The following is a 26,243-nucleotide window of genomic DNA, read 5'->3' on the forward strand; positions in this document are numbered from 1 at the left end:
ACTTCAGGTATGTTCTCTATGCTCGTTCGAGGACGAACAAATGTTTAAGTGTAGGAGGATGTGACGACCCGGCCGATCGTCAGAAGCGACCTTGGTCATCGCAGAAGCGAGTAGGGGCATCCTCCCCAGGAACGGCAGAAGCGGCAGGATTTCCGCAGAAGCGGGCCCGCTTCTGCGAGATGGGAACCGCAGAAGCGGAAGGTCGGATTTTTAAAGAGACCGCAGAAGCGGCTTGGATTCCTCATAAGCGGGACCGCAGAAGCGGTAATCCCTGTTCAGAAATAAGAAATTCGAGGGTTGAGTTCAAAAGATAGAAAAATCAATTGAGAGCTCGGGAGAGGGAGATTCTTGGATGGTTTTGAAGAGAAGATCATTGAGTAACGTTTTCTTAATCCTATTTAGTTGTATTCCATCAATATCTAGTTAAATCCATCATTAGAATTCGAATTTAGGATAAAAAATTGGATAGTTTGAGGAAAACTTCTTAAACCTAACTTTTGGATTTTGAGTGGGCATTTGACCTCCGATTTGAGAGATTTTTATATGGTTAGAATCGTGAGAGTACGAGGGTTCTGTAAATGTGAGAATTATTCGATTCTGAGACGTTGTCATGAGGGGCGTTTTGGTCATTTTTACCTATTTTTGCGCCTTAGCTTTAAATTTTATAGTGGAATCAGTTGTTTGCAATATTACTTACGATATGTAATTGAATTGAATAGATTTGGGCCATTTGGAGTCGGATACTCGTGGCAAAAGTGTGATTTCGAGTTGATTTTGGTGCCGATTCGAGGTAAGTGGCTTGTCTAACCTTGTGTGGGGGACTTTTCCCCTTAGGATTGTTACTTGATATTTGAGTGCCTTGTACGTGAGGTGACGGGCGCGTACTTGAGCCGATTGATGGAAAATCCAGTTTTACTTAAGTTATTGAGATTTAGTTTCTTTCTTACTTGCCTTATTCTACTTGAAATTTTAACTTGTGCTAGATTAGGAAAAGCATGTTTAGTTGACTTGATTGCCTAATTGCTTGAGTCGTTTTGACTGTTCTACGTGAAACATGCTAGGCTAGTTCTATCTGTGTTGTATTTCGTACTTCATTCCTTGGTATATTTCTGGCTGTGGTTGCGCATTTACATTGGGACTACGGATGTGGGATTCCGGTAGCTCCCCCCCCCCCCCCCCCTGTTTGTTTATTTTGGGACTACGGGTTCGATTCCCGGTAGATACCCCTGCACTTTTACTTTGGGACTGTGGGTTAGATTCCCGATAGATCCCCCCTACATATTGATGGTTGGACTACGGGACGGTGTCCCGGGAGATCCTTCGGTTTGTCACATGAGTTGGACTACGGGACGGTATCCCGGGAGATCCACTGGACAGTTGAGAAAAGGGATGCAGGACGGTATCCTGGGAGACCCACATTGTTATTCTTGGTATTGAGTTGTAGTCATTCTGTGTTCATTTCGTTCTTTGTGTAGTTGTTGTTATTTCGTTAGCCTGTCTTATCTCACTGTTGTACTCATTATTTTTGTCAGATTTTCATACTGTTAATTAATATTCTATTTTACCTCAGTAGGGCCCTGACCTTCCTCGTCACTACCCAACCGAGGTTAGGCTTGGCACTTACTGAGTACCGTTGTGGTGTACTCATGCCCTTCCTGCGCATGTTTTTCATGTGCAGATCCAGGTACCTCTTCTCAGGCGCACTATCCTTGAGGCGAGGAGACACACGGAGACTTCGAGGTATATCTGCAGCGTCCGCAGACCGAAGAGTCTTCTTCCTTATTCTAGTTGTAGAGCTGTTATCCTATCATACTTTTGATGTAGATATTCTGGAGATTAGAGTACTAATGGTAATTCTATTAGCCTGTGTCTCCGGTGAGTTTCCGGGTTTTGGGATTGAGTTGTAGACTTCCGCATATCTTTAGAGTTGTATAGGCCGGGCGGCCTTATATTCAGTTGTTATTTTTCATATGCTCAGTTTTAATTGATTATTCCTCAAGTTAAATTGTTATTTCCGCACTGTTAGGCTTACATATTTGTAGGAACTAGGTGCCATCACGACATGTTCATGGAGGGTGAACGGGGGTCGTGACATTGGTTCTCATTGTTGTGTTCGTTTCAGCCATGAACACCGCCTAGTTTCATAAGTGCGTAGAGAACTGGCCTTACAAAGTTCTCCTTGAAGTGGCTAACACTTCACACTTACATGTGATTCCTAAACGTGTCATCCCGTAGATACACTATTTGATATACCCCGTATCAAATTTAGAAATCATTAAAAAGACTTAATGTTTTATCCTTGGTACTGAACATTGTCTCATCACGAGAATGGACCAAAAGTTTAGTTGACAATGTTGAACCGTCATTAATGACTTTGTTTGATCTTCTTAAACCTAGATTTTGGGATCTCCAGTCTTCTAGGTAGAGTTACCGCCACTATGACTTGTTCTCGGCCACTGTCCCATTCCCCTTGATGTCTTCTCAACTACCTCTCTAGTTAGGCCTTTTGTAAGTGGATCTAACACATTATCACTTGACTTTACATAGTCAATCGTGATAATTCCTCTAGAGAGTAATTGTCTAACGGTTTTATGTCTTCGTCGTATATGACGAGATTTACCGTTATACATAACGCTCCCAGCCCTTCCAATTGTCGCTTGACTATCGCAATGTATGCATATTGGTGCCAACGGTTTGGGACAAAATGGAATATCTTCTAAGAAATTCCGGAGCCATTCAGCTTCTTCACCGGCTTTATCTAAGGCTATGAATTCAACCTCCATTGTAGAGTGGGCAATATAAGTTTGTTTGGAAGACTTCCAAGATACCACTCCTCCACCAATAGAGAATACATATCCATTTGTGGACTTGGAATCAGTTGATTCGGTGATCCAATTTGCATCACAATATCCCTCAATGACCGCAGGATATTTACTATAGTGCAAAGCAAAGTCCTGGATATGTACTAAATACCCCAAAACTCGTTTCATGGCCATCCAATGAGATCGACCTAGATTGCTCGTATATCGACTCAATTTACTTATAGCACAAGCTATATCTGGTCGTGTACAATTCATGATATACATTAAGCAAACTAACACACGAGCATAATCCAATTGTGATATGCTTTGGCCTTTGTTCTTTGCTAATGCAAGATTCACGTCAATTGGAGTCTTTGCAACTTTAAAGCCCAAGTGCTTGAATTTTTCAAGTACTGTCTTAATATAATGAGATTGTGACAATGCCAGACCTTGAGAAGTCTTATGGCTCTTAATTCCCAGAATAAAATCAGCAACTCCCAAGTCTTTCATATCAAACTTGCTAGTTAGCATACGCTTAGTAGCATTTATGTTGGCAATGTCATTATTCATTATGAGCATACCATCCACATATAAGCAAACAATGACTATGTGATTTGGAACATTTTTAATGTACACACATTTATTACATTCATTTATCTTAAACCCATTTGACAACATTGTTTGGTCAAATTTCGCATGCCATTGTTTGGGTGCTTGTTTTAATCCGTAAAGGGACTTAACAAGTCTACAGACCTTCTTTTCTTTACCTGGAACCACAAACCCTTCAGGTTGTTCCATGTAGATTTCTTCCTCCAACTCTCCATTTAAGAAGGTTGTTTTAACATCCATTTGATGAAGCACCTAACGCTACTAACGTTCGTATGGACGTCATTCTTGTAACTGGAGAGTATGTATCGAAATAGTTAAGACCTTCTCGTTGTCCATGCCCTTTGACCACAAGTCTTGCCTTAAATTTGTCAATAGTGTCATCATCTTTCATCTTCCTCTTAAAGATTCATTTAGAACCCAATGATTTATTTCCTGGAGGAAGATCAACCAATTCCCATGTATGGTTGTTCAATATGGATTCTATTTCACTATTGACTGCCTCTTTCCATAACAATGATTCTGAAGAAGACATTGCTTCTTTAAATGTTTGTGGCTCATTTTCCAGTAAGAAAGTCACAAAATCTGGTCCAAATGAAGTAGACGTTCTTTGATGTTTACTACGTCTTGGATCCTCTTGGCTAAGTGTACTTTCTTTTGTTTCTTCCTGAGGTTGTTTTGATCCTTCACCAATCGACTCACATTCCTTTTTATACGGATATATATTTTCAATAACTCAGCATTATCTGATTCTATAACCGTATTATTATGAATGTCAGGATTTTCTGATTATGAACCAGAAATCGATATGCTTTAGTATTAGTCGCATATCCTATGAAAACACAATCAATGGGTTTCGGTCCTATTTTTACCCTTTTGGGTTTAGGAACCTGCACTTTTGCCAAACACCCCCACACTTTAAAATAATTCAAGTTGGGCTTCCTTCCTTTCCATTGTTCATATGGAATAGATTGTGTTTTGCTATAGGGTACTCGATTTAGTATTCGGCTAGCCGTAAGAACGGCTTCCCCCCACAAGTTATGTGGCAATCCAGAACTTATCAATAATGCGTTCATCATCTCCTTTAACGAACGATTCTTTCTTTCTGCAATCCCATTGGATTGGGGCATGTAAGGGGCCGTTGTTTGATGAATAATTCCATATTCTAAACATATTTGTTCAAAAGGAGATTCATATTCACCACCCCTATCACTTCTTATCATTTTAATTTTCTTGTTAAGTTGTGTTTCAACTTCATTTTTGTATTGCTTGAATGCGTCTATTGCTTCATCTCTGCTATTAAGTAAGTAAACATAACAATATCGAGTACTATCGTTAATAAAAGTTGTGAAATACTTCTTTCCACCGCGAGATGGTATTGATTTCATATCACAAATATCTGTGTGAATTAAGTCCAAAGGATTTGAATTCCTTTCAACTGACTTATGGATGTTTAACATACTTAGATTCCACACATACTTGACATTTTGATTTGCGCATTCAAACTTGGGCAATACTTCCAAATTAATCATTTTCCGTAAGGTTTTATAATTGACATGACCCAAACGTATATGCCAGAATTATTTGACTCAAGTAAGTAAGACGAAGCTGAAATTTTATTATTATTTTCAACAACCATTACATTCAGCTTGAAAAGGCCCTCGGTGAGGTAATCTTTTCCTACAAACATTTCGTTCTTACTTATTACAACCTTATCGGATACAAATACACATTTAAAACCATTCTTAACAAGAAGTCCAGCAGAGACTAAATTCTTCCTAATCTCGAGAACATGAAGGACGTTGTTCAAAGTCACCACTTTGTCGGAAGTCATTTTTATAAATATCTTCCCACATACTTCAATCTTGGCCTTTGAAGCATTTCCCATAGAAATCGTCTCTCGGGTCCAACAGGAGCATAAGTAGCAAAAGCTTCTTTAACAGCACAAACATGGCGAGTGGCTCCAGCATCAATCCACCACTCTTTAGGATTGCCCACCAAGTTGCATTCGGAAAGCATGGCACATAAGTCATCAACATCATCATGCTTTTCAACCATGCTTGCTTGACCCTTCTTCTTGTCTTTCTTCGGAGCACGACACTCCGTAGATTTGTGTCCGGTTTTTCCACAATTATAGCAGTTTCCACTGAACCGCTTCTTGCTTGGGTTGTATTTCGGTCTAGAACCCTTCTTCCTCTTTTTGTTCTCTTCAATAATATTTGCTCCCATTATTGTTGAGTTTCCACGGCCTCTCTTTTCAACAGCTTTGTTGTCCTCTTCGATTCTCAACTGAACAATGAGATCTTCAAGGGACATCTCCTTGCGTTTGTGTTTCAAGTAGTTTTTGAAGTCCTTCCACAAAGGAGGCAACTTCTCAATCATCGCTGCTACTTGGAATGCTTCATTGATGACAAGACCTTCAATGAAATTTCTGTTAGTAAAAATAATAAGATTACTACTTTCAACATCAATATTAATTTGATTTATACCTTCAACAAGGAGATCGTGAATAATCACTTGCAAGTCCTGGACTTGGGTAATAACAGACTTGCTATCTACCATTTTGTAGTCCAAAAACTTTGCAGCAACGAACTTCTTCAACCCTGCATCTTCGATTTTGTATTTCTTTTCAAGCGCAGTCCACAGTTCTTTTGACGTTTCCACGCCACTGTAGACGTTATACAAAGCATCCTCCGGCCCGTTTAGAATATAATTCTTGCACAAAAAATCTGAATGCTTCCACGCCTCAATCACGAGAAAGCGTTCAGTTTTTGGAGTTTCATCGGACAACACAGGAACATCTTCCTTGATGAACTACTGACGACTTAGAGTAGTCAAGTAGAAGAACATCTTTTGCTGCCAGCACTTGAAATCAATCCCGAAAAATTTTTCGGGTTTCTCCGCCGGTGCCAATGCTGCCGGTGTCGTTCGGATTGTTAAGGCATTGGCAGTCACCATTGGAACAGCTTGGTTCACATTATCATTAGCCATTTCTATAAAAGAATGACACAAACGTTAAATTCACGTAGATTTTAATAGAGTACAAAACCACACAGGTTTTACTCTCCAGAAACAGTGAGTACAAATACAGAAAATATAATAAATTCCTTAAGCTTGTTAGTATACTGTATTTGTAAAATAATTCTGGAAATATAAATGAACATAAACAGAAATGAACATAAATAGAAATGAACAACGAAATAGCAGAAAACCAATTCGAGCCCACTGAATTCACAGTGTTTCCTTAAGGAATTTAATCCCCTCCTAGTACCCAAGGTTACGGATTATTTCCTTCCAGGATAGAACGAATTACACACTGGTGTAGTGGTACTTCATACCCCAGTGTTTCAGCGAACACAAAGTTCGGTAGCAAATCACACTTACTGTTGCTTTATTTGATGCTAAAAGTATGCAGAAGAAGGAGGAGAAACTCAGGAAATCGTATGGAAATTCTGAGCAGAATAGCCTTGTATTAATAGCCAAAGTTGGGCTGGAATCTGAAGAGGTGCAACTCTTCAGAATGGTTGTTTATGCAAAACGGCCACAGCATAAATGCCATTACATAAATGGCTATTTACTCAACAATAAAGAGGGAAAATAAAGAGGAAAAATGGAAGAGGGTAGTTACTTTTCTGTTACCAAAACAGAAAAAATGGATTGGAGGATTTAATATTAATATTTATTTAAATATTAATATTTTATTATTAAAACAAATATTTAATAACATTTCTGTTAATATTTTACTATTAACAAATAATTTTGGTCCAAAAAGTTAATCAATCAATCGATCATTTGACCAAATCCAAATCTAAATCCGAATCCCAATCCGAAGCCGAAGCCGAAGCCGAGCCGAGCGAGCGACGACGGCGCGAGGCTTGCCTTCTTCTCAACTCTTTAGGAGCTAGAAGAAGAGCAATTGCTTATATACCCATAAGAAACCTCTTCCTTTTCCAATATGGGACAATGTCCATTTGCCAAGGTGGAAAACTTAAATTTCACTCAAAAATTTCATTTCCCTCCATTTCCCATTCACTCTCTTTTATGTATTTAATATATTAAATACAAAAAACCCAACAATCCCCGACATGAATGGGGAATGGCTATATCACGGAAGTATGCATGAAAAACTGTGTGATCCGCAAGCAAGGATTAATTGCATATGGATAAGTAGGTTTCCCTTTGAACTTTCCGTAGTGAACTTATGTCGGATATACTCGATCAATCAGTAGATTTGATATCTTTGAACCGTCGAACTTTGTGGTATACCTAGGCAACTACAAGTCACACAACCAACCCTTAACCATCTTTGGTTCTCATTGTTGTGTTCGTTTCAGCCATGAACGCCGCCTGGTTTAATAAGTGCGTAGAGAACTGGCCTTACAAAGTTCTCCTTGAAGCGGCTAACACTTCACACTTACATAGGTGATTCCTAAACGTGTCATCCCGTAGATACACTATTTGATATACGCTATCAAATTTAGAAATCATTAAAAAACCTTAATGCTTTATCCTTGGTAATGAACATTGTCTCATCACGAGAATGGACCAAAAGTTTAGTTGACAATGTTGAACCGTCATTAATGACTTTGTTTGATCTCCTTGAACCTAGATCTTGGGATCTCCAGTCTTCTAGGTAGAGTTACCGCCACTATGACTTGTTCTCGGCCACAGTCCCATTCCCCTTGATGACTTCTCAACTACCTCTCTAGTTAGGCCTTTTGTAAGTGGATCCGACGCATTATCACTTGACTTTACATAGTCAATCGTGATAATTCCTCTAGAGAGTAATTGTCTAACGGTTTTATGTCTTCGTCATATATGACGAGATTTATCGTTATACATAACGCTCCCAGCCCTTCCAATTGCCGCTTGACTATCGCAATGTATGCATGTTGGTGCCAACGGTTTGGGCCAAAATAGAATATCTTCCAAGAAATTCCGGAGCCATTCAGCTTCTTCACCGGCTTTATCTAAGGCTATGAATTCAACCTCCATTGTAGAGTGGGCAACACAAGTTTGTTTGGAAGACTTCCAAGATACCGCTCCTCCACCAATAGTGAATATATATCCACTTGTGGACTTGGAATCAGTTGATCCGGTGATCCAATTTGCATCACAGTATCCCTTAATGACCGCAGGATATTTACTGTAGTGCAAAGCAAAGTCCTGGTATGTACTAAATACCCCAAAACTCGTTTCATGGCTATCCAATGAGATTGACCTGGATTGCTCGTATAGCGACTCAATTTACTTATAGCACTAGCTATATCAGGTCGTGTACAATTCATGATGTATATTAAGCAACCTAACACACGAGCATAATCCAATTGTGATATGCTTTGGCCTTTGTTCTTTGCTAATGCAAGATTCACGTCAATTGGGGTGTTTGCAACTTTAAAGCCCAAGTGCTTGAATTTTTCAAGTACTGTCTTAATATAATGAGATTGTGACAATGCCAGACATTGAGAAGTTTTATGGATATTAATTCCCAGAATTAAATCAGCAACTCCCAAGTCTTTCATATCAAACTTGCTAGTTAGCATACGCTTAGTAGCATTTATGTTGGCAATGTCATTACTCATTATGAGCATATCATCCACATATAAGCAAACAATGACTATGTGATTTGGAATATTTTTAATGTACACATATTTATCACATTCATTTATCTTAAACCTATTTGACAACATTGTTTTGGTCAATTTCGCATGCCATTGTTTGGGTGCTTGTTTTAATCCGTAAAAGGACTTAACAAGTCTACAGACCTTCTTTTCTTTACCTGGAACCACAAACCCTCCAGGTTGTTCCATGTAGATTTCTTTCTCCAACTCTCCATTTAAGAAGGCCGTCTTAACATCCATTTGATGAATTTCAAGACCATAAACTGCACCTAACGCTAATAACGTTCGTATGGACGTAATTCTTGTAACTGGAGAGTATGTATCGAAATAGTCAAGACCTTCTCGTTGTCTATACCCTTTGACCACAAGTCTTGCCTTAAATTTGTCAATAGTGCCATCATCTTTCATCTTCCTCTTAAAGATCCATTTAGAACCCAACGATTTATTTCCTGGAGGAAGATCAACCAATTCCCATGTATGGTTGTTCAATATGGATTCTATTTCATTATTGACTGCCTCTTTCCATAACAATGATTCCGATGAAGACATAGCTTCTTTAAATGTTTGAGGCTCATTTTCCAATAAGAAAGTCACAAAATCTGGTCCAAATGAAGTAGACGTTCTTTGTCGTTTACTACGTCTTGGATCCTCCTGGTTAAGTGTACTTTCTTTTGTTTCTTTCCGATGTCGTTTAGATCCTTCACCAATCGACTCACGTTCCTTTTTATATGGATATATATTTTCAAAGAACTCAGCATTATTTGATTTTATAACTGTATTATTATGAATGTCAGGATTTTCTGATTTATGAACCAAAAATCGATATGCTTTACTATTAGTCGCATATCCTATGAAAACACAATCAACGGTTTTCGGTCCTAATTTTACCCTTTTAGGTTTAGGAACTTGCACTTTTGCCAAACACCCACACACTTTAAAATAATTCAAGTTGGGCTTTCTTCCTTTCCATTTTTCATATGGAATAGATTGTGTTTTGCTATGGGGTACTCGATTTAGTATTCGGCTAGCCGTAAGAATGGCTTCCCCCCACAAGTTCTGTGGTAATCCAGAACTTATCAATAATGCGTTCATCATCTCCTTTAATGAACGATTCTTTCTTTCTGCAATCCCATTGGATTGGGGCGTGTAAAGGGCCGTTGTTTGATGAATAATTCCATATTCTAAACATATTTGTTCAAAAGGAGATTCATATTCACCACCCCTATCACTTCTTAATAGTTTCTTATCATTTTCTTGTTAAATCCGAAGCCGAAGTCGAAGTCGAAGTCGAAGCCGAGCCGAGCGAGCGACGACGACGACGGCGCGAGGCTTACCTTCTTCTCAACTCTTTAAGAGCTAGAAGAAGAGCAATTGCTTATATACCCATAAGAAACCTCTTCCTCTTCCAATATGGGACAATGGCCATTTGCCAAGGGGGAAACTTAAGATTTCACTCAAAATTTTCATTTTCCTCCATTTTCCATTCACCCTCTTTTATGTATTTAATATATTAAATACAAAAAACCCAACAATCCCCCACATGAATGGGGAATGGCTATATCACGGAAGTATGCATGAAAAACTGTGTGATTTGCAAGCAAGGATTAATTGCATCTGGATAAGTAGGTTTCCCTTTGAACTTTCCGTAGTGAACTTATGTCGGATATACTCGATCAATCGGTAGATTTGATATCTTTGAACCGTCGAACTTTGGTGTATACCTAGGCAACTTCAAGTCGCACAACCAACCCTTAACCGTCTTTGGTTCTCATTGTTGTGTTCAGCCATGAACACCGCCTGGTTTCATAAGTGCGTAGAGAACTGGCCTTACAAAGTTCTCCTTGAAGCGGCTAACACTTCACACTTACATAGGTGATTCCTAAACGTGTCATCCCGTAGATACACTATTTGATATACGCCGTATCAAATTTAGAAATCATTAAAAAGCCTTAATGCTTTATCCTTGGTACTGAACACTGTCTCATCACGAGAATGGACCAAAAGTTTAGTTGACAATGTTGAACCGTCATTAATGACTTTGTTTGATCTCCTTGAACCTAGATCTTGGGATCTCCAGTCTTCTAGGTGGAGTTACCGCCACTATGACTTGTTATCGGCCACAGTCCCATTCCCCTTGATGACTTCTCAACTACCTCTCTAGTTAGGCCTTTTGTAAGTGGATCCGACACATTATCACTTGACTTTACATAGTCAATCGTGATAATTCCTCTAGAGAGTAATTGTCTAACGGTTTTATGTCTTCGTCGTATATGACGAGATTTACCGTTATACATAACGCTCCCAGCCCTTCCAATTGCCGCTTGACTATTGCAATGTATGCATATTGGTGCCAACGGTTTGGGCCAAAATGGAATATCTTCCAAGAAATTCCGGAGCCATTCAGCTTCTTCACCGACTTTATCTAAGGCTTTGAATTCAGCCTCCATTGTAGAGCAGGCAATACAAGTTTGTTTGGACGACTTCCAAGATATCGCTCCTCCACCAATAGTGAATACATATCAACTTGTGGACTTGGAATCAGTTGACCCGGTGATCCAATTTGCATCACAGTATCCCTCAATGACGGCAGGATATTTACTGTAGTGCAAAGCAAAGTCCTGGGTATGTACTAAATACCCTAAGACTCGTTTCATGGCTATCCAATGAGATTGACCTGGATTGCTCGTATATGGACTCAATTTACTTATAGCACAAGCTATATCTGGTCTTGTACAATTCATGATGTACATTAATCAACCCAACACGCGAGTATAATCCAATTGTGATACGCTTTGGCCTTTGTTCTTTGCTAATGCAAGATTCACGTCAATTGGAGTCTTTGCAACTTTAAAGCCTAAGTGCTTGAATTTTTCAAGTACTGTCTTAATATAATGAGATTGTGACAATGTCAGACCTTGAGAAGTCTTATGGATCTTAATTCCCACAATTAAATCAGCAACTCCCAAGTCTTTCATATCCAACTTGCTAGTTAGCATACGCTTAGTAGCATTTATGTTGGCAATGTTAATACTCATTATGAGCATATCATCCACATATAAGCAAACAATAACTATGTGATTTGGAACATTTTTCATGTACACACATTTATCACATTCATTTATCTTAAACCCATTTGACAACATTGTTTGGTCAAATTTTGCATGCCATTGTTTGGGTGCTTGTTTTAATCCGTAAAGGGACTTAACAAGTCTACAGACCTTCTTTTCTTTACCTGGAACCACAAACCCTTCAGGTTGTTCCATGTAGATTTCTTCCTCCAACTCTCCATTTAAGAAGGCTGTCTTAACATCCATTTGATAAATTTCAAGACCATAAACTGCAGCTAACGCTACTAACGTTCGTATGGACGTAATTCTTGTAACTGGAGAGTATGTATCGAAATAGTCAAGACCTTCTCGTTGTCTACACCCTTTGACCACAAGTCTTGCCTTAAATTTCTCAATAGTGCCATCATCTTTCATCTTCCTCTTAAAGATCCATTTAGAACCCAACGGTTTATTTCCTGGAGTAAGATCAACCAATTCCCATGTATGATTGTTCAATATGGATTCTATTTCATTATTGACTGCCTCTTTCCATAACAATGATTCCGATGAAGACATAACTTCTTTAAATGTTTGAGGCTCATTTTCCAATAAGAAAGTCACAAAATCTGGTCCAAATGAAGTAGACGTTCTTTGACGTTTACTACGTCTTGGATCCTCCTGGTTAAGTGTACTTTCTTTTGTTTCTTCCCGAGGTCGTTTAGATCCTTCACCAATCGACTCACATTCCTTTTTATACGGATATACATTTTCAATGAACTCAGCATTATCTGATTTTATAACCGTATTATTATGAATGTCGAGATTTTCTGATTTATGAACCAGAAATCGATATGCTTTACTATTAGTCGCATATCCTATGAAAACACAATCAACGATTTTCGGTCCTATTTTTACCCTTTTGGGTTTAGGAACTTGCACTTTTGCCAAACACCCCCACACTTTAAAATAATTCAAGTTGGGCTTCCTTCCTTTCCATTTTTCATATGGAATGGATTGTGTTTTGCTATGGGGTACTCGATTTAGTATTCGGCTAGCCGTAAGAATGGCTCCCCCCACAAGTTCTGTGGCAATCCAGAACCTATCAATAATGCGTTCATCATCTCCTTTAATGAACGATTCTTTCTTTCTGCAATCCCATTGGATTGGGGCGTGTAAAGGGCCGTTGTTTGATGAATAATTCCATATTCTAAACATATTTGTTCAAAAGGAGATTCATATTCACCACCCCTATCACTTCTTAATAGTTTCTTATCATTTTCTTGTTAAATCCGAAGCCGAAGTCGAAGTCGAAGCCGAGCCGAGCGAGCGACGACGACGACGGCGCGAGGCTTACCTTCTTCTCAACTCTTTAAGAGCTAGAAGAAGAGCAATTGCTTATATACCCATAAGAAACCTCTTCCTCTTCCAATATGGGACAATGGCCATTTGCCAAGGGGGAAACTTAAAATTTCACTCAAAAATTTCATTTTCCTCCATTTTCCATTCACCCTCTTTTATGTATTTAATATATTAAATACAAAAAACCCAACATGTATATTCAAATATATTTTGTTATGTTTGGTTAGTATAGAGGTCGATCGACTAACTTAAGAGTGCACGATGCGTAGGCATTTGATTATATCAAAGTTGAATTCGACAATGTAAAATCTCCAAGGAACTTCAACTTCTATCACTAATACTTGCAAAGTCTCCATGCCTTTGGTGCAACAGATTCATTAAAGTTGGTATGTTGTAAATACTTTTGGAATTTAGACAATCTACTTAATTTAGATTTTTTAATTTGCTATACTTTGTTTACTAATCGTTGTATTATTTTAATATTTTTCCAATTAAGGAAGCACGTAAATGCCAACTATTTTAAAAATAATGAATCAAGAAGAAGAATAAGTGACTTAATTAAAATAATTTGGGAGATTCTAGATCACCTGAAGTTTGTTGGTGGTAGGGATAAATTTGGCCTGATAGAATAACGGTACGGATAAATTTGGTTGAATAGTATAACAGAGTTAGATGTAGATAATATTCGAAAGTAGAAGGGTAAATTTAAACCTTTTTCCTATATCAATTCAACAATTACATAGCACATGTTTATATATTTAATCATATAATTAATTAATTATCAAATATTTACTATGTTAAAAAAAATTACAAGAAAATACACTTGACATCACACCATAACAAAAAATGGCACATGTTTTTAAGTTTTACCCAATCTAGCCCATATTGTACATATTTTGAAAGCACTAGCAAATTCAAAATTTGTGTTCTTACAACCATTGCTTCTAAAAGCTATGGAGTTAAATATGTGTTCTCACAACCATTGCTTTCATTCTATTTTCTTCTCACATCTTCTACATATGCCTCAAGGGGCCGACCGCCATTACTACTTCTCTGCTTGTGTCACCTGGTTGCAATATAAGAAAATTGAAGAGTAGACGTCCACCATTGAGGGCTATTCAAAGCTTTGCTTTCGAAAATAGGATTTTTTGAGTTTGTTAGTTGTTTGGATTGGGTGTTGTTCTAATTGATTGAAAATATCAAAAGGAGTTCAAAATTTAAATTTGAAGTTATTTTGAGTAGATTTGAGCAAGATTTGAGTTAAATTTCAGAAAAGACGCAAGGAAGAAGACGAAGTCAGTTTTTTGTATAATTATGTATAATCTTGTATAATAGTGTATATGAGTGTATAAACACATCTTATACACCTTTATACAAGTGTTTGTAGACGAACTTCTTTCACAATTTTCAGTTGCAATTCTTGTTCAAAACCAGTCCAAATCTCCATTAAATGACTTCAAATTTTATATGCAGCCTCCTTATGCTATTTCCAACAATTCTAAATAACACCCTTTCCAAATTTCTCACAAAATCAAATGCGAAATCTAAACCCACATATTTAAGCTTGTTAAAAATCTAATTTTCACCATTCAAATGAATTTGGTTTGTTGAACTAATATTTGAGTTACAGTTGCTGATTCGAAAACTAACTTAAAAACTTGAACAATCTTTTTCTTAAAATTAAATAGTAATTTCGAGAATTTATTGGAGTTGGATGTTGAGTCTTACCCTATCAATTTCGGGCTAGTTGGTTGTAAATTAAAATATGGGCTATAAAATTAAAAAGTAGGGACCCCAATGTTATGTGAAATTTTCCCTTAAAAGAATTCTAGAAAGACAAAAAAACTTTTAATGCTTATGGAACTTATATTATAGGGATATATTTCTTCTTTCGCCTCAAATTTAAACCAATTAATAAGTATTATTCGGGCCAAATTGGGGGCCAAATTAGGGCACAGCTTATCTCCATCAAACTGGACGCTACTCTGCTCCTTCGCTCCAACTTCCAACTCCAAACTCTCTCTCTCTGAATTTTAAAGGTAAATAAATTCCCCTTTCATTTTCAATTTCAAGGCATAAAACAACTTTTAGAAAACCCTAAACCCAAATTTATATAGTGAAAAAGATAATCCTTTTTGGTCATTCCGTTTCTTCTTGTTCCAAATGAGGCCATAAATGAATTATTTTTAGTTAAATAATTTGCATACTTAGTTGTTTTATCATGTGGGTTTATCTGGTTTCTTGAATTTTGCGAGCATTTTATTTACAATGTTGAAGTTGTACATGAATTATTTTTAGTGAAAGAAATTTGCTAACTGAATTGTATTATCATGTGGGTTTGTGGGGGCTTTTCTTTAGAACGGACTTAGTCTGATATTTAAGTGGAGAAGGGTAGAGGGGCGGACCCATCCCCGATTTTCAAAGGCTAAGGGTTGGCCCAGACAGATTTTTGAAACGATGAGCATTTTATTACAATGTTGAAGAATGTAGTATATGTACTTGACTATTGTTTGATCACTGTCATGGACAATGTGATATCTAAGAGTTTATTTTGTTAGCCAGTAGCTACACTGAAGCGGAAGCGGATTGTAGTGCATAAGTGACGGGTTCATCTGAACCCAGTAACTCTGGCTCATGTTAAAAGTTATACTAAATACGTACTCCATCCGTTTCAATTTATGTGACGCAGTGTTATCAAAGGCGAAAAGCGCAAAAAAGCTCTAAGGTCCGTTGGGGCTTTAAGCGCAAAGCGCAAACGGGAGAAAAAGTAAAAATATGCATAGTAGTCCAAGAATAATCATTATAAGCATGGATAACAAACATATGGACAAAGAAATTAAAAAAAAATCATGATAAAGTGAAATATCAATTGTTTAAGGTCGCCTTTTCAGGATTACACTCATTGGCAAGGAAAAGTATGTGTTAGAGCTTTGATGCGACACTAAAGCGCCCAAAAAGCGAGGCGAAGCGCTCAACGTGTTTTGAGCCTCGCTTCAGGGCTTAAGCGCGCCTTTGACAACACTGATGTGACGTCGTTTGACTCGGCACAAAGTTTAAGGAAAAAAAACTTTTGAAACTTGTGGTCTTAAAAGCTTAAAGGGTAAAAACTTTGTGGGCTATAAGCCTATAATATTTGAGTGGCTATAGAAACTCCTCATTAAGGGTAAGATAGATAAAATGGAAACTTTAAAGTTAAATTGTTTTCAAATATAGAAATGTGTCGTTCTTTTCAATATAGACTAGTAAGGAAAGTGTGTCACACAAATTGAAACAGAGGGAATATGAATATAGATTTTGAATCCAGTAAGTTGAATGGATTGTGGTAGAATTCCAAACTTGAACCTATAAAGTTCAAATTGCGAATCCGCCTCTGCGCTGAAGACGGGGAGTGAAAAAAGGAAACTGAAGAAGAAAAGGGGAGAAAAAATTGTTCACAAAAGATAGTCTTTACCATTACACATCCAGAATGTATCAAGAGATAGTTTGTAGTAGGGAGAAGTCCTTTGGGCATGAGCCGTCAGGCGGAAAACTCAAAATGCTAAATTAGATGAGCCGAATCGAAAGAAATTGAATAAAAGGGGAGTAAACATAAAAAATCTGGAACTTCAATTTAAACCTCCAACAGACACGAACAACTTCGGAAGCCATGTGTGCGAGACATAATAAGAATTTGATCACTGCCTCACACAGGAGAAGGGTTTGAACTTTGGGTGGGGATTGACTCTTTGCTATCTTTAAAAATCCTAATTTGCTTAGAGAAAATGCATAATTAGGAAGATATCTTGAGAATGCTGGTCTTTGAATCTGTTAGATGACCTTTGTCTTGTAAGTTGTTTTCTACACTTCTTTTATATGTAATCTTGAAGTGGCTGCTCGAGATGGACGTTGGAAACCTAGGACATAAGGCTTCTCAAAGTTGAATTTATATGTTTTGTTCTTACGGAACATAATAACGAGGCAACTTGTTCCTGTTGTTTGCTATGTTACAGACTCTCTAAAAATGCCGCCGCACCCGTGTTGGATCCTCCCGAATATGCACTACTTTTGGAGGAACCTACATGCACCCGCCGACATTTTTGGAGAGTCCGAGTAACATAGGTGGTTTGAACTTTCTGCAATAATCAATGATATGAGAGCATTTTTTTGTTGTTGTCGATGAAGGCGAGAACATGTGGTTTTATCTAAGCTTCTTCTCATGCATTTGCCGCTAAAAATGATGAGTTTTAGTTCATCTCATCCATAATTGCTTCATGACCAAATAGTTCAAGCATGTACAACAAGAAAGGTCCTTTTAAATAGATGACTTGCTGGGTGGTTGAAGTTGCCCTTTTTTGTGAAAATAACTTGAATTATTTAGGTTTTCTGAAGTTACCTTAGTTTTTCTATAACCATGAACTTTATAGCATTCACAATCTACGGAATTTTGATGCTTGAAGGCTTTGCTGAGTACTGTTCATGGTATTGATTTGTTACTACACTCTACAAATGCTAGTTCCATTTTCCTTTCCGATTATCGAGCTTTGATTAACTCAACACTTGTCTGCCTTTCCTTTTGTTCCAGTTATTTCACATTAGATGAGTTTTCTAGATTTTTAGTTTCTAGCTTTCTTGAATGTCACGTTGTCGACAGTTGCCATTGCAGCACCTTATGAGACATCAAACTCTATTTGTTCGAAGGTTGGTGATGTGTACTAGTTTTGGATTAGATTCGTGATAAGTTTTATGGCATTTAAATGTGATTCCATCTGAGAATTTTCTTTTGGTGATCCAAATTATATACAGCCTTAGAGACCAAACTTATTATTTACTGTACTTCGGATTTACTTTCCGAAAGTTTCTTTCCTATATTTTACCTTTCAATATTTTTTTTTATTTCATCTACTTGGAGGTCTTGTAGCTCTAAAACTAATTCTACTGTTATTCTGCTGGCTCTTTTTTGGTAGGAGGTTGTAAAAAACTAATGTCATCAGATACTGCAAAAGAAAATGCATCTGTAGTTGATTCCTCAGTGACTGAATGGAAAAACGAAAGAGGGAATATGGACGAACCAGGTAAAAGTGATGTTAAATCTCTTCATAATTCAGTTACCAGGTTGGATATTTGTTTTGGTTTTTTATTTGAGTAGTTGTTGCTCCCGTTGAGATTTGGTGCAAGAAGGTTTGACTCCCGTCAACTGATGGCCAAACAATGCCAGGCTTTTCTACTTTGGGCTGAGCGTCTCTTGAGAACTAAAAAGGACCACTACTTACTAAATAGTGACTATTCAAAGAGCGTCAGTTACTTGCATAGTATCTTGAGTATGTGTAAGCTGGCTTGACATTATTAGGTCTATGCACTAAACCAGGTCAAATTGATGCTAAATCTCTTCATAATTCAATTCTGCATGTTATTTTTTTTTGTCGGAATAGTAATGGCTGTCATTGAGATTACAAGGTTTATGCACTCCATGAATTTGTATGCAGAAGATACAGATATAGTTATTTAGATGCACAGTTTTAATTCCCCTCCAAAAAGTAGTCTCATCTCTCCAGTATGTTTTTTGTTGGCTTTGCTATGCAATTGACGAGCAATAAACACTTAATAACTTTTCAGTTGAAGAAGCTTGAAGTAGGTCAAATGATGGCCAAACATGGTTAGGTTTAGTTTACTTTAGCTGGAACTTCACTTGAGATAAAGGGCTTCAAGCTGGCTAGAGAATTTTTCATTTCGTTCGGTACATTGCTTGATTCTATGTTTGGAAAGTAGCTTTGAAATGACTCCATGAGTTCATATGTTTCCAATGTTACGAAAAAGATATGCAGTTGTTGGGAGAGTAGAACCTGTGAATTTTTAAAGCTTTTCACTTGGTTTTTCAATGCAATTTCAAGCCTTCATAATGAACCTGTGTGTTACGTAATGTTTGGAGATTTGTAGTGAGCTTTTCACCTTCTGTCCTGTTTCTATTTTGTTTCTTTGATGAAGTAATTGGTTTCATTGATGGCATCAAGAAGATGCAGAATAGTTACAAAAGTAGTGAAAATTGTTAGCTCCAATACAAAAAGGCAAAAAAAATCAGCTTAGTACTAGGGAGCTAACAAAGTTTAGATAACTAACAGGAGAATCTACAGGGGCTAGATAAGCCCAAATAAATAAATACACTTAACAAACAGCTTTGAGAGACTGGACAGCAGTTGATATCCCATCAAAACACCTTCTATTCCTTTCGTTCCAGATAGTCCAAGAAATGGCTGCAGGTATCATCTTCCATATTTCCCTGATGGAGCTATCAACTTTCCAAAGGCTCCAGCTCTCAAAAGCTTCCCTGAAGTTTTGTGGCATGACCCATTCGAGTCCAAAAAGAGATAAAAACATATTCCAAAGATATGCTGGCGACTGTGCAATGTAGGTAGAGGTGACTGTGTGACTCTGCATTCCTCTGGCACATAAAGCATCTGTTAGCTATAGGGAAATTCCTTTTGGCCAAGTTATCTTGTGTTAGGCAAGCTCCATGAAGTGCTGTCCAGTTGAAGCAGATAACTTTAGGTGGTAGTTTGACTTTCCAAATTAGCTTCCATGGCCACTGGTCAGTGATTGCATTATGAGTACTTGTTGGCTGCTTTCACTGAGTATCTTCCTGCTTGTCTAGTTCCCCATATGAGCTGGTCTGGTGCTAATTGGTGCTTGAGAAGCCATTTAGAGTGGCCAGTAGTCTGAGCAATTCCTCAAATTCCCAATCTTGTAGGTTCCTTCTGTAGATTATGTTCCAAGTATTGTCTTCCCTGTTGTGGCATATTGTTGAGTCAGGCTCTCTGGGCTATCTGGTACAGTGCAGGATGGGCGTTCATTAGAGCTGTGCTGCCCAGCCACTTATCCTTCCAGAACTTGATATGATGTCCATTCCCAACTCCAACTCCATGTGGTGCTCTTGAATGTTTAGTGCACCAGTGGTTCTGTACACCATGTTTGGCATTGACAACTTCCTTCCACAGGCAGTTATTCTCCTGAGTGTACCTCCATAGCCACTTCATTAATAAGCATTTATTCTGTAAAGCTAAATCCTTGATACCCAGTCCACCTTGGTGCTTTGGTAATAAAACTTTGGACCACTTAACCAGGTGAAATTTGTGGTCACTGCTATTCCCTTCCCATAGAAAATTCCTTCTTATTTTATCAAGCTGTTTCAAAACCTTACTACTCATTGGAAATAATGACATATAGTAGGTGGGGATGCTGTCTAGGACGCTATTGATCAAACCTGTTTCTATTTTGTGGTTGTAACGTCCTCTCTCTTTCTCCCTCTCTCAGATTTTTGGAATATCAGACTTATTGGATTCTTAAAGTGTTTACTTATTTTATCCCAACTTCTTTTCTCTCTTAGTTTCCACTCCTCTTGGTGTATTCATCCATTATAGTAAGTGCAACATGAGTATATCGACGTTAATCATAATATTCTTTTGATAACCGAGAAATCCCCGAGGCCAGTGGTGCAGTGTTTGAAACTTCGCGGATAAAAGGCCTGCCCTTCTACCCTTCTCCACTTAAATACCAAGCTTTTGCCTGCGGCAAGTTTCGAACCCCTGACATGTGCCTATCCCACATTGCGTTCTTACCACTAGACCAGAGTCCCGGGTCACTATAATATTTTACTTTGTGATTCATTTTCCTACCTCAACTTGATTATATTATTCAAGAGCCATACCACAATCTAACTTCTTTTCAAGTTTTACTTACTGAATCTTATATCAATAATTATTAGTAACTTCGCGGAAAATGGCTGTGCGCTCATTTTTTCTTCTTAAAGATGTTTTGAGATGTTGGAACCAGATGATTAATTTCTATGCACAAGCAGCTCAAGCTAGTTCCTATGCTTGCTCCATTATTTTTTGGTTGTGAATAGTGCTTCTTTTTCTTACTTTTAGTTACTGTTTTTAGATGCACATTCTCATATATCCTGTGACTTCCATGTCATTGACATGACTAGCGATAGTTAAATGATAGTTTATGAATTACTTTTTACTAGTATATGTGGACACTATTCAATAAAATGTCTACTCTTTTTTCAGATACTCCAAGCTACAGAGCAAATGAGGATACATGTCGTTCTAGAGCAGAAGAGCGGACAAATTCATGTCAGCAGATTGGAATTTCAGGTGCAATTGGAAATGGTAAATTCTATGGCGTAAGATATTTCATAATCAAGAGTTTGAACCATGAAAATATCCAGTTATCAGTAAACAAAGGGATTTGGGCAACTCAAGTCATGAATGAGCCAATTCTGGATGAAGCATTTAATGTAAGTCGTTTTTCCTTTCGAAAATCTGTCATATATCTTACAGTACAGACAAAAACATGTTTCTTTTTTGGGCAGAATTCCAGCAAAGTGATACTAATATTTAGTGTCAACATGAGTGGCTTCTTTCAAGGGTATGCCGAAATGATTTCAACTGTTGGTTGGAGAAGAGACCAAGTTTGGAGTCAAGGAAATGGTGGACGTAATCCTTGGGGCCGCAGCTTCAAAGTGAAATGGTTGCGATTGTATGATCTGCCTTTCCAAAGAACTCTTCACCTTAAGAATCCATGGAATGACTACAAACCAGTCAAAATTAGTAGAGATTGCCAGGCATGGGTTATATTCTTGTCGCTGTACTATAAGCTTATTTTTTCCATGTACTCTTGTTAGTAAAGGGGCTTTTATGACTCTGGTACATGTACTGCTGTCAGGAGTTACCTCCAGATATTGGTGAAGCTTTATGTGAGCTCCTTGATGGACAAGATGCTTTGGATGTTAATTTGAAAATGTATTGCCCTTTCCCCAAATTTTAAAATATTCTTCCCGTTCTGTTATTTGGAAACATAGAGGGGTCGTTTGGCTGGGGAACAAGTTATCCTGGGATTATAATACGGGGATTAAATAGTGACAAAATTATTTAGTGGATATATTTTTGTTGGTAGACGTTTGGTTTGTTGGACTAAAAATGGGATATACGAGCTATAATATAAAACATGTGTTTGCGGTATACTAGATAAGTTGGGATAAAATTTTATTTTCCAATTTGAACCTTGGATTTTTAAAAATGACTTTGGGGAAAGAGCCTTGAAGAAGGGTATCTTCGTCATTGTAGTGTTTTTATTCCGGGATTAGTAATCTCGGGATTGTTATCCCACTCCCGGGGATAGAATAATACCACAATGGTATAAATTAATCTTGGGATTATTAATCCCGGATACGAAAATTTAACCTAACGCGGGATAAAATAATCCCGCATCTAATCCCCAGGATTATTATCCCTTATCCCACCAACCGAACAACCCCAGAGTGTTTTCTCAAATTTCAAATTTGAATTAGTTCTAGAGTTCTGGAAAAACTGGTCCAAATGATTTTTCTCTTTATAATAGTTATTGGCTCATTCAGGGATAGATTTGCAAGGAATGATCTCTCTTTTAAAAGGCCATATGTAGAGCCTTCAGTTCATCCTGGGGGTGAAGAGTATAATGCATCTCTACATATGGGGTCCATGCTTTATCCCTCTTTTCTCTACCAACATCAAGTTAATGCTCATGGACTGCACATAGCACCTCAAGGAATAAATGGTGTATTTGCTGCGGAGGAGTCAGCTATTGCATCAGGGGAATCGAAATCAAAACAGTCAAGGCATTCACAAAAAAATGGAAGCCTTGCTAATCTTCATGTAGACGCTGATGTGGGTCCTCGAATCAACATGTGGGGTTTGTCAGCAGAAAGGAGCCCACTTGCGAGTAATTTGACTGAAGATGACATTCTTGAAATGGTCTGTCTTTCTTGTCTTACCCTATAATTTTACTTATTGACGCTCTTAGGTTGAAAAGATTGTTCTTATATTCCAAGATGATGAAATAGTCTTGTGTACTTTTTTCAAAGTTTGCTGATGATTTCAGCGATTAAAGCTTGATTTCTCTGTAGTTTGTAATTGGTTATTTGATATCTAGCATCCTCCTTTCATCGAATGGATATGAAGCTGTACTTTGTGTGTGTCTGATACCTCGGTTGTCTACTGTTAGGAGGCATGTGCAAGAACTTGTCAAATTCAGTAATTTTGAATTTGAAAAGACTGCCAGATTTTCTGATATTAGACTTTGCATCATCTGTTTCTGTAGTGGGGCTCTCAGTTGTTCTCTTTGTATCATAAGACTCATGAGTGTAATGGCTTACAATTTTTTTGAATGCACAGATGTTATATCAAGATACCATTAATTGTATTAAGTTATTTTTATAAGTGCAGGGTGTTTTTTGTTTATAGTAAACTTTTTGTTGCTAGATGGTTTATTAGATTTTAATTTATCTAATTTCCTAATTTTACTTGGGAATCCTAGTAGTGTTAGAAGTTCGTATATGGAAGTTTCCTTTTTCAGCGAATAGTAATCCTTAAGAGATGTTGAACTGATTAGAGTGAAAAGTTATCAGGTTATTCCTATTTTGTTGGTGAAGCTTTTGTTTTTTCTTCTTTGGTGCTTCTAGTCCCAAGGAAATGCTTGGTGGGATTCGTAGACGTTCTTCTTCTCTTTTTCATTGGTCTCCCACCTCACTGCCAAAACTTGTTCCCTCATACCATAAATCTACGACCTCGCAATATTCCTTATATTTCCGATATAGGACTAGAGCTTCAAGTTTTCTGCAACTTAATGTTTACCTGCCTTAACTTTTATCCTTCCTACATATCCGGCTATCCTTTCCTTTGCCCATCTGACAGGCAGTAGAACCTCAATTTCTCTATGCAACTTTCTGCACGCAAAATCTTATATATATCATCCAGAACTTGCTGGTCTTCTATTGCCTAATTTACGTCCTGCATCAGTCCCTAGTTAGCATATCATTATGTTGATTAGTAATGATTTAAGACACTTACTATCAACGTGCACTTTGTTTTGCAGGCGCCACGAAACTTCCCGCCATTCTCTCTCTCCATCTCTGCTTGTGTGTGTGTATCCCTCTCGTTTTCAAACAAGTGTTAAGCCATTTTGACTCGTATGAAGACATTGCATTTCTTATGTATTTAATATATAGATTCACCTGGCTCCTAGCTATATACTCTGTGGGTTCTATATTCTGTTCTTCCCGGATTTGAGTTTGAAGGATGTTTTTAAAACAAGTACTATAATACTTCATGGACTTTACCTTTTCATTAAAAAAGTATAAAACTTCATGGATGACGTGGTGTAGCTGGTAAATCCACCATTAAATCATGTTGCCATAATTAAGATATTACTGTAACAATTGAATTCCTTTCTCTTGTTGCAGACGTATGAAGAGTATCTTGAAGCTCATAGCACAGGAAGCAAAAGATCGCACCCCCCTGTAAGTAGTCTTTGACGCTTTTCTTGAATATACATATCAAGCATGCTTTGTTGGCTTAAATTTTTCAACAACTGTAAAAGATTCACCTTGATCCTTCTGTTTTATTTTTTTATTATTTATTTATTTATTTATTTTTAACTTTCTTTCTCTCTTGAGAAAATTGTTTACCCTTCCCTCATTTTGCAATAAACTGGAAGCATAATTCTTGGTTCAACTCCCATCCCTTCCTTTTCTCCATGCTATCTAGTGGTTGATGGTCTGTGTAAGGTTTATTTTCTGGGGAAAGGATTGTGATGAATTAGAGTGCTATAATAGAGTCCTGGAAATTTCAGTCTCTGTTTTACAATTGGCAGATGAGACTTTCTCTCTTTTCTCTAGCATGGTGAAGTGGTTCCAGTAATGTATTATGCTCATTTTCGAGGGCGAACTTGTTAAATATTCTGCGGAGGGTTTCTTAGTGAGAATTATTGCTAATGATGAATATTCTTTGGCATTCTGTATCATCCATGAATTTTACTTGACAGATTTTTTTTTTTAAAAATCTTTTGGTAGAAAGATTCTCTGAACAAAGCATCAGGTTTTCCGTTGTGTTCATAAACAAGATTTAGTAGTGTAATTAAGTGTATGTCAAATGCCGAGATTTGTTGCTTCTCTGAAGTTTTCTCAAAAGCATGAGATTATGAATGCTGGTTTTTAGATGTGCTTGCAGTAAGTTGGAACCGGATGCTTAAAAGAGGTCTATGATTAATGTATCTACTCCAACCTGTGGAAATTTCTTGACGCCAATTTGATTTACAGTAATTTACCTTCTCTCTTTTTCTAGGTTTCAGGACCATCGCGAAGTACACAGAGGTCATTAGGCAGTGAAGAAAACTGTGATGATTCGTAAGTGTTTTGACTTCTCATTTCGATAACACTTGATTTGCAACGAACCATCTGCATAACTTGTATGTAATCTATCGTTGCAGGCAGTCGGGCAGTTCGAAGAAAAGGAGAAGTCACTGAATCTAAATCCGCTAAGTGGTAACGTTGATCTTCATGGGAAGCAGGCAATGATTGATATGTATTGTTGCATTCGTCGCGAAGTGGTGGCTTTTGCAAAAAAAATTCAGTTTATTTTTGTAAAACTTAAAACTTAGGAGCAAATATTGCTATGGTGTTGTATTATATCTGTACTGTATTATATGGCCCTCTTGTCACCCTCCTCCTTCCCCTCCTGCATTTGAATGGAAACTTTTACTGTCAATGCAAACTTGTACAGGAAAATTAGCAGTCTCTATATTATTTATTTGTTCATTCGTAAAATTTTTCTATCTTTGACAAAGTCAAAATCCTGTATAGATATGGATATTATCTTTCCATAAATTAGGACGGAATAGGTATGGATTATTGGGATGTAGAGAAGATATAGTCCTTTTATTCTTTTGAGAGCATTTTTTTTATTGATAAAAGATTTTTTATTTGTAGTTTATGGTTTTGAAGTTATTCCAATACGTGA

The 26,243-nt window shown here is 37.4% G+C and overlaps 1 protein-coding gene across 1 annotated transcript; it reads left to right on the forward strand.

The window, feature by feature from the left end:
* Positions 1-15,349: 15,349 nt before the first annotated feature.
* Positions 15,350-26,050, forward strand: LOC109239230. The gene is made up of 9 exons (XM_019405771.1): positions 15,350-15,473; positions 18,378-18,485; positions 21,477-21,706; positions 21,782-22,033; positions 22,135-22,211; positions 22,826-23,201; positions 24,689-24,745; positions 25,569-25,630; positions 25,714-26,050. Exons 2-9 carry the CDS (start codon positions 18,395-18,397, stop codon positions 25,748-25,750), a joined length of 1,182 nt encoding a protein of 393 aa, XP_019261316.1. The 5' UTR covers positions 15,350-15,473; positions 18,378-18,394; the 3' UTR covers positions 25,751-26,050.
* The last annotated feature ends 193 nt before the right edge of the window (positions 26,051-26,243 follow it).

This window comes from Nicotiana attenuata, unplaced genomic scaffold (genome assembly GCF_001879085.1).
Source record: "Nicotiana attenuata strain UT unplaced genomic scaffold, NIATTr2, whole genome shotgun sequence".
In the NCBI taxonomy this organism is placed as follows: Eukaryota; Viridiplantae; Streptophyta; class Magnoliopsida; order Solanales; family Solanaceae; genus Nicotiana; species Nicotiana attenuata.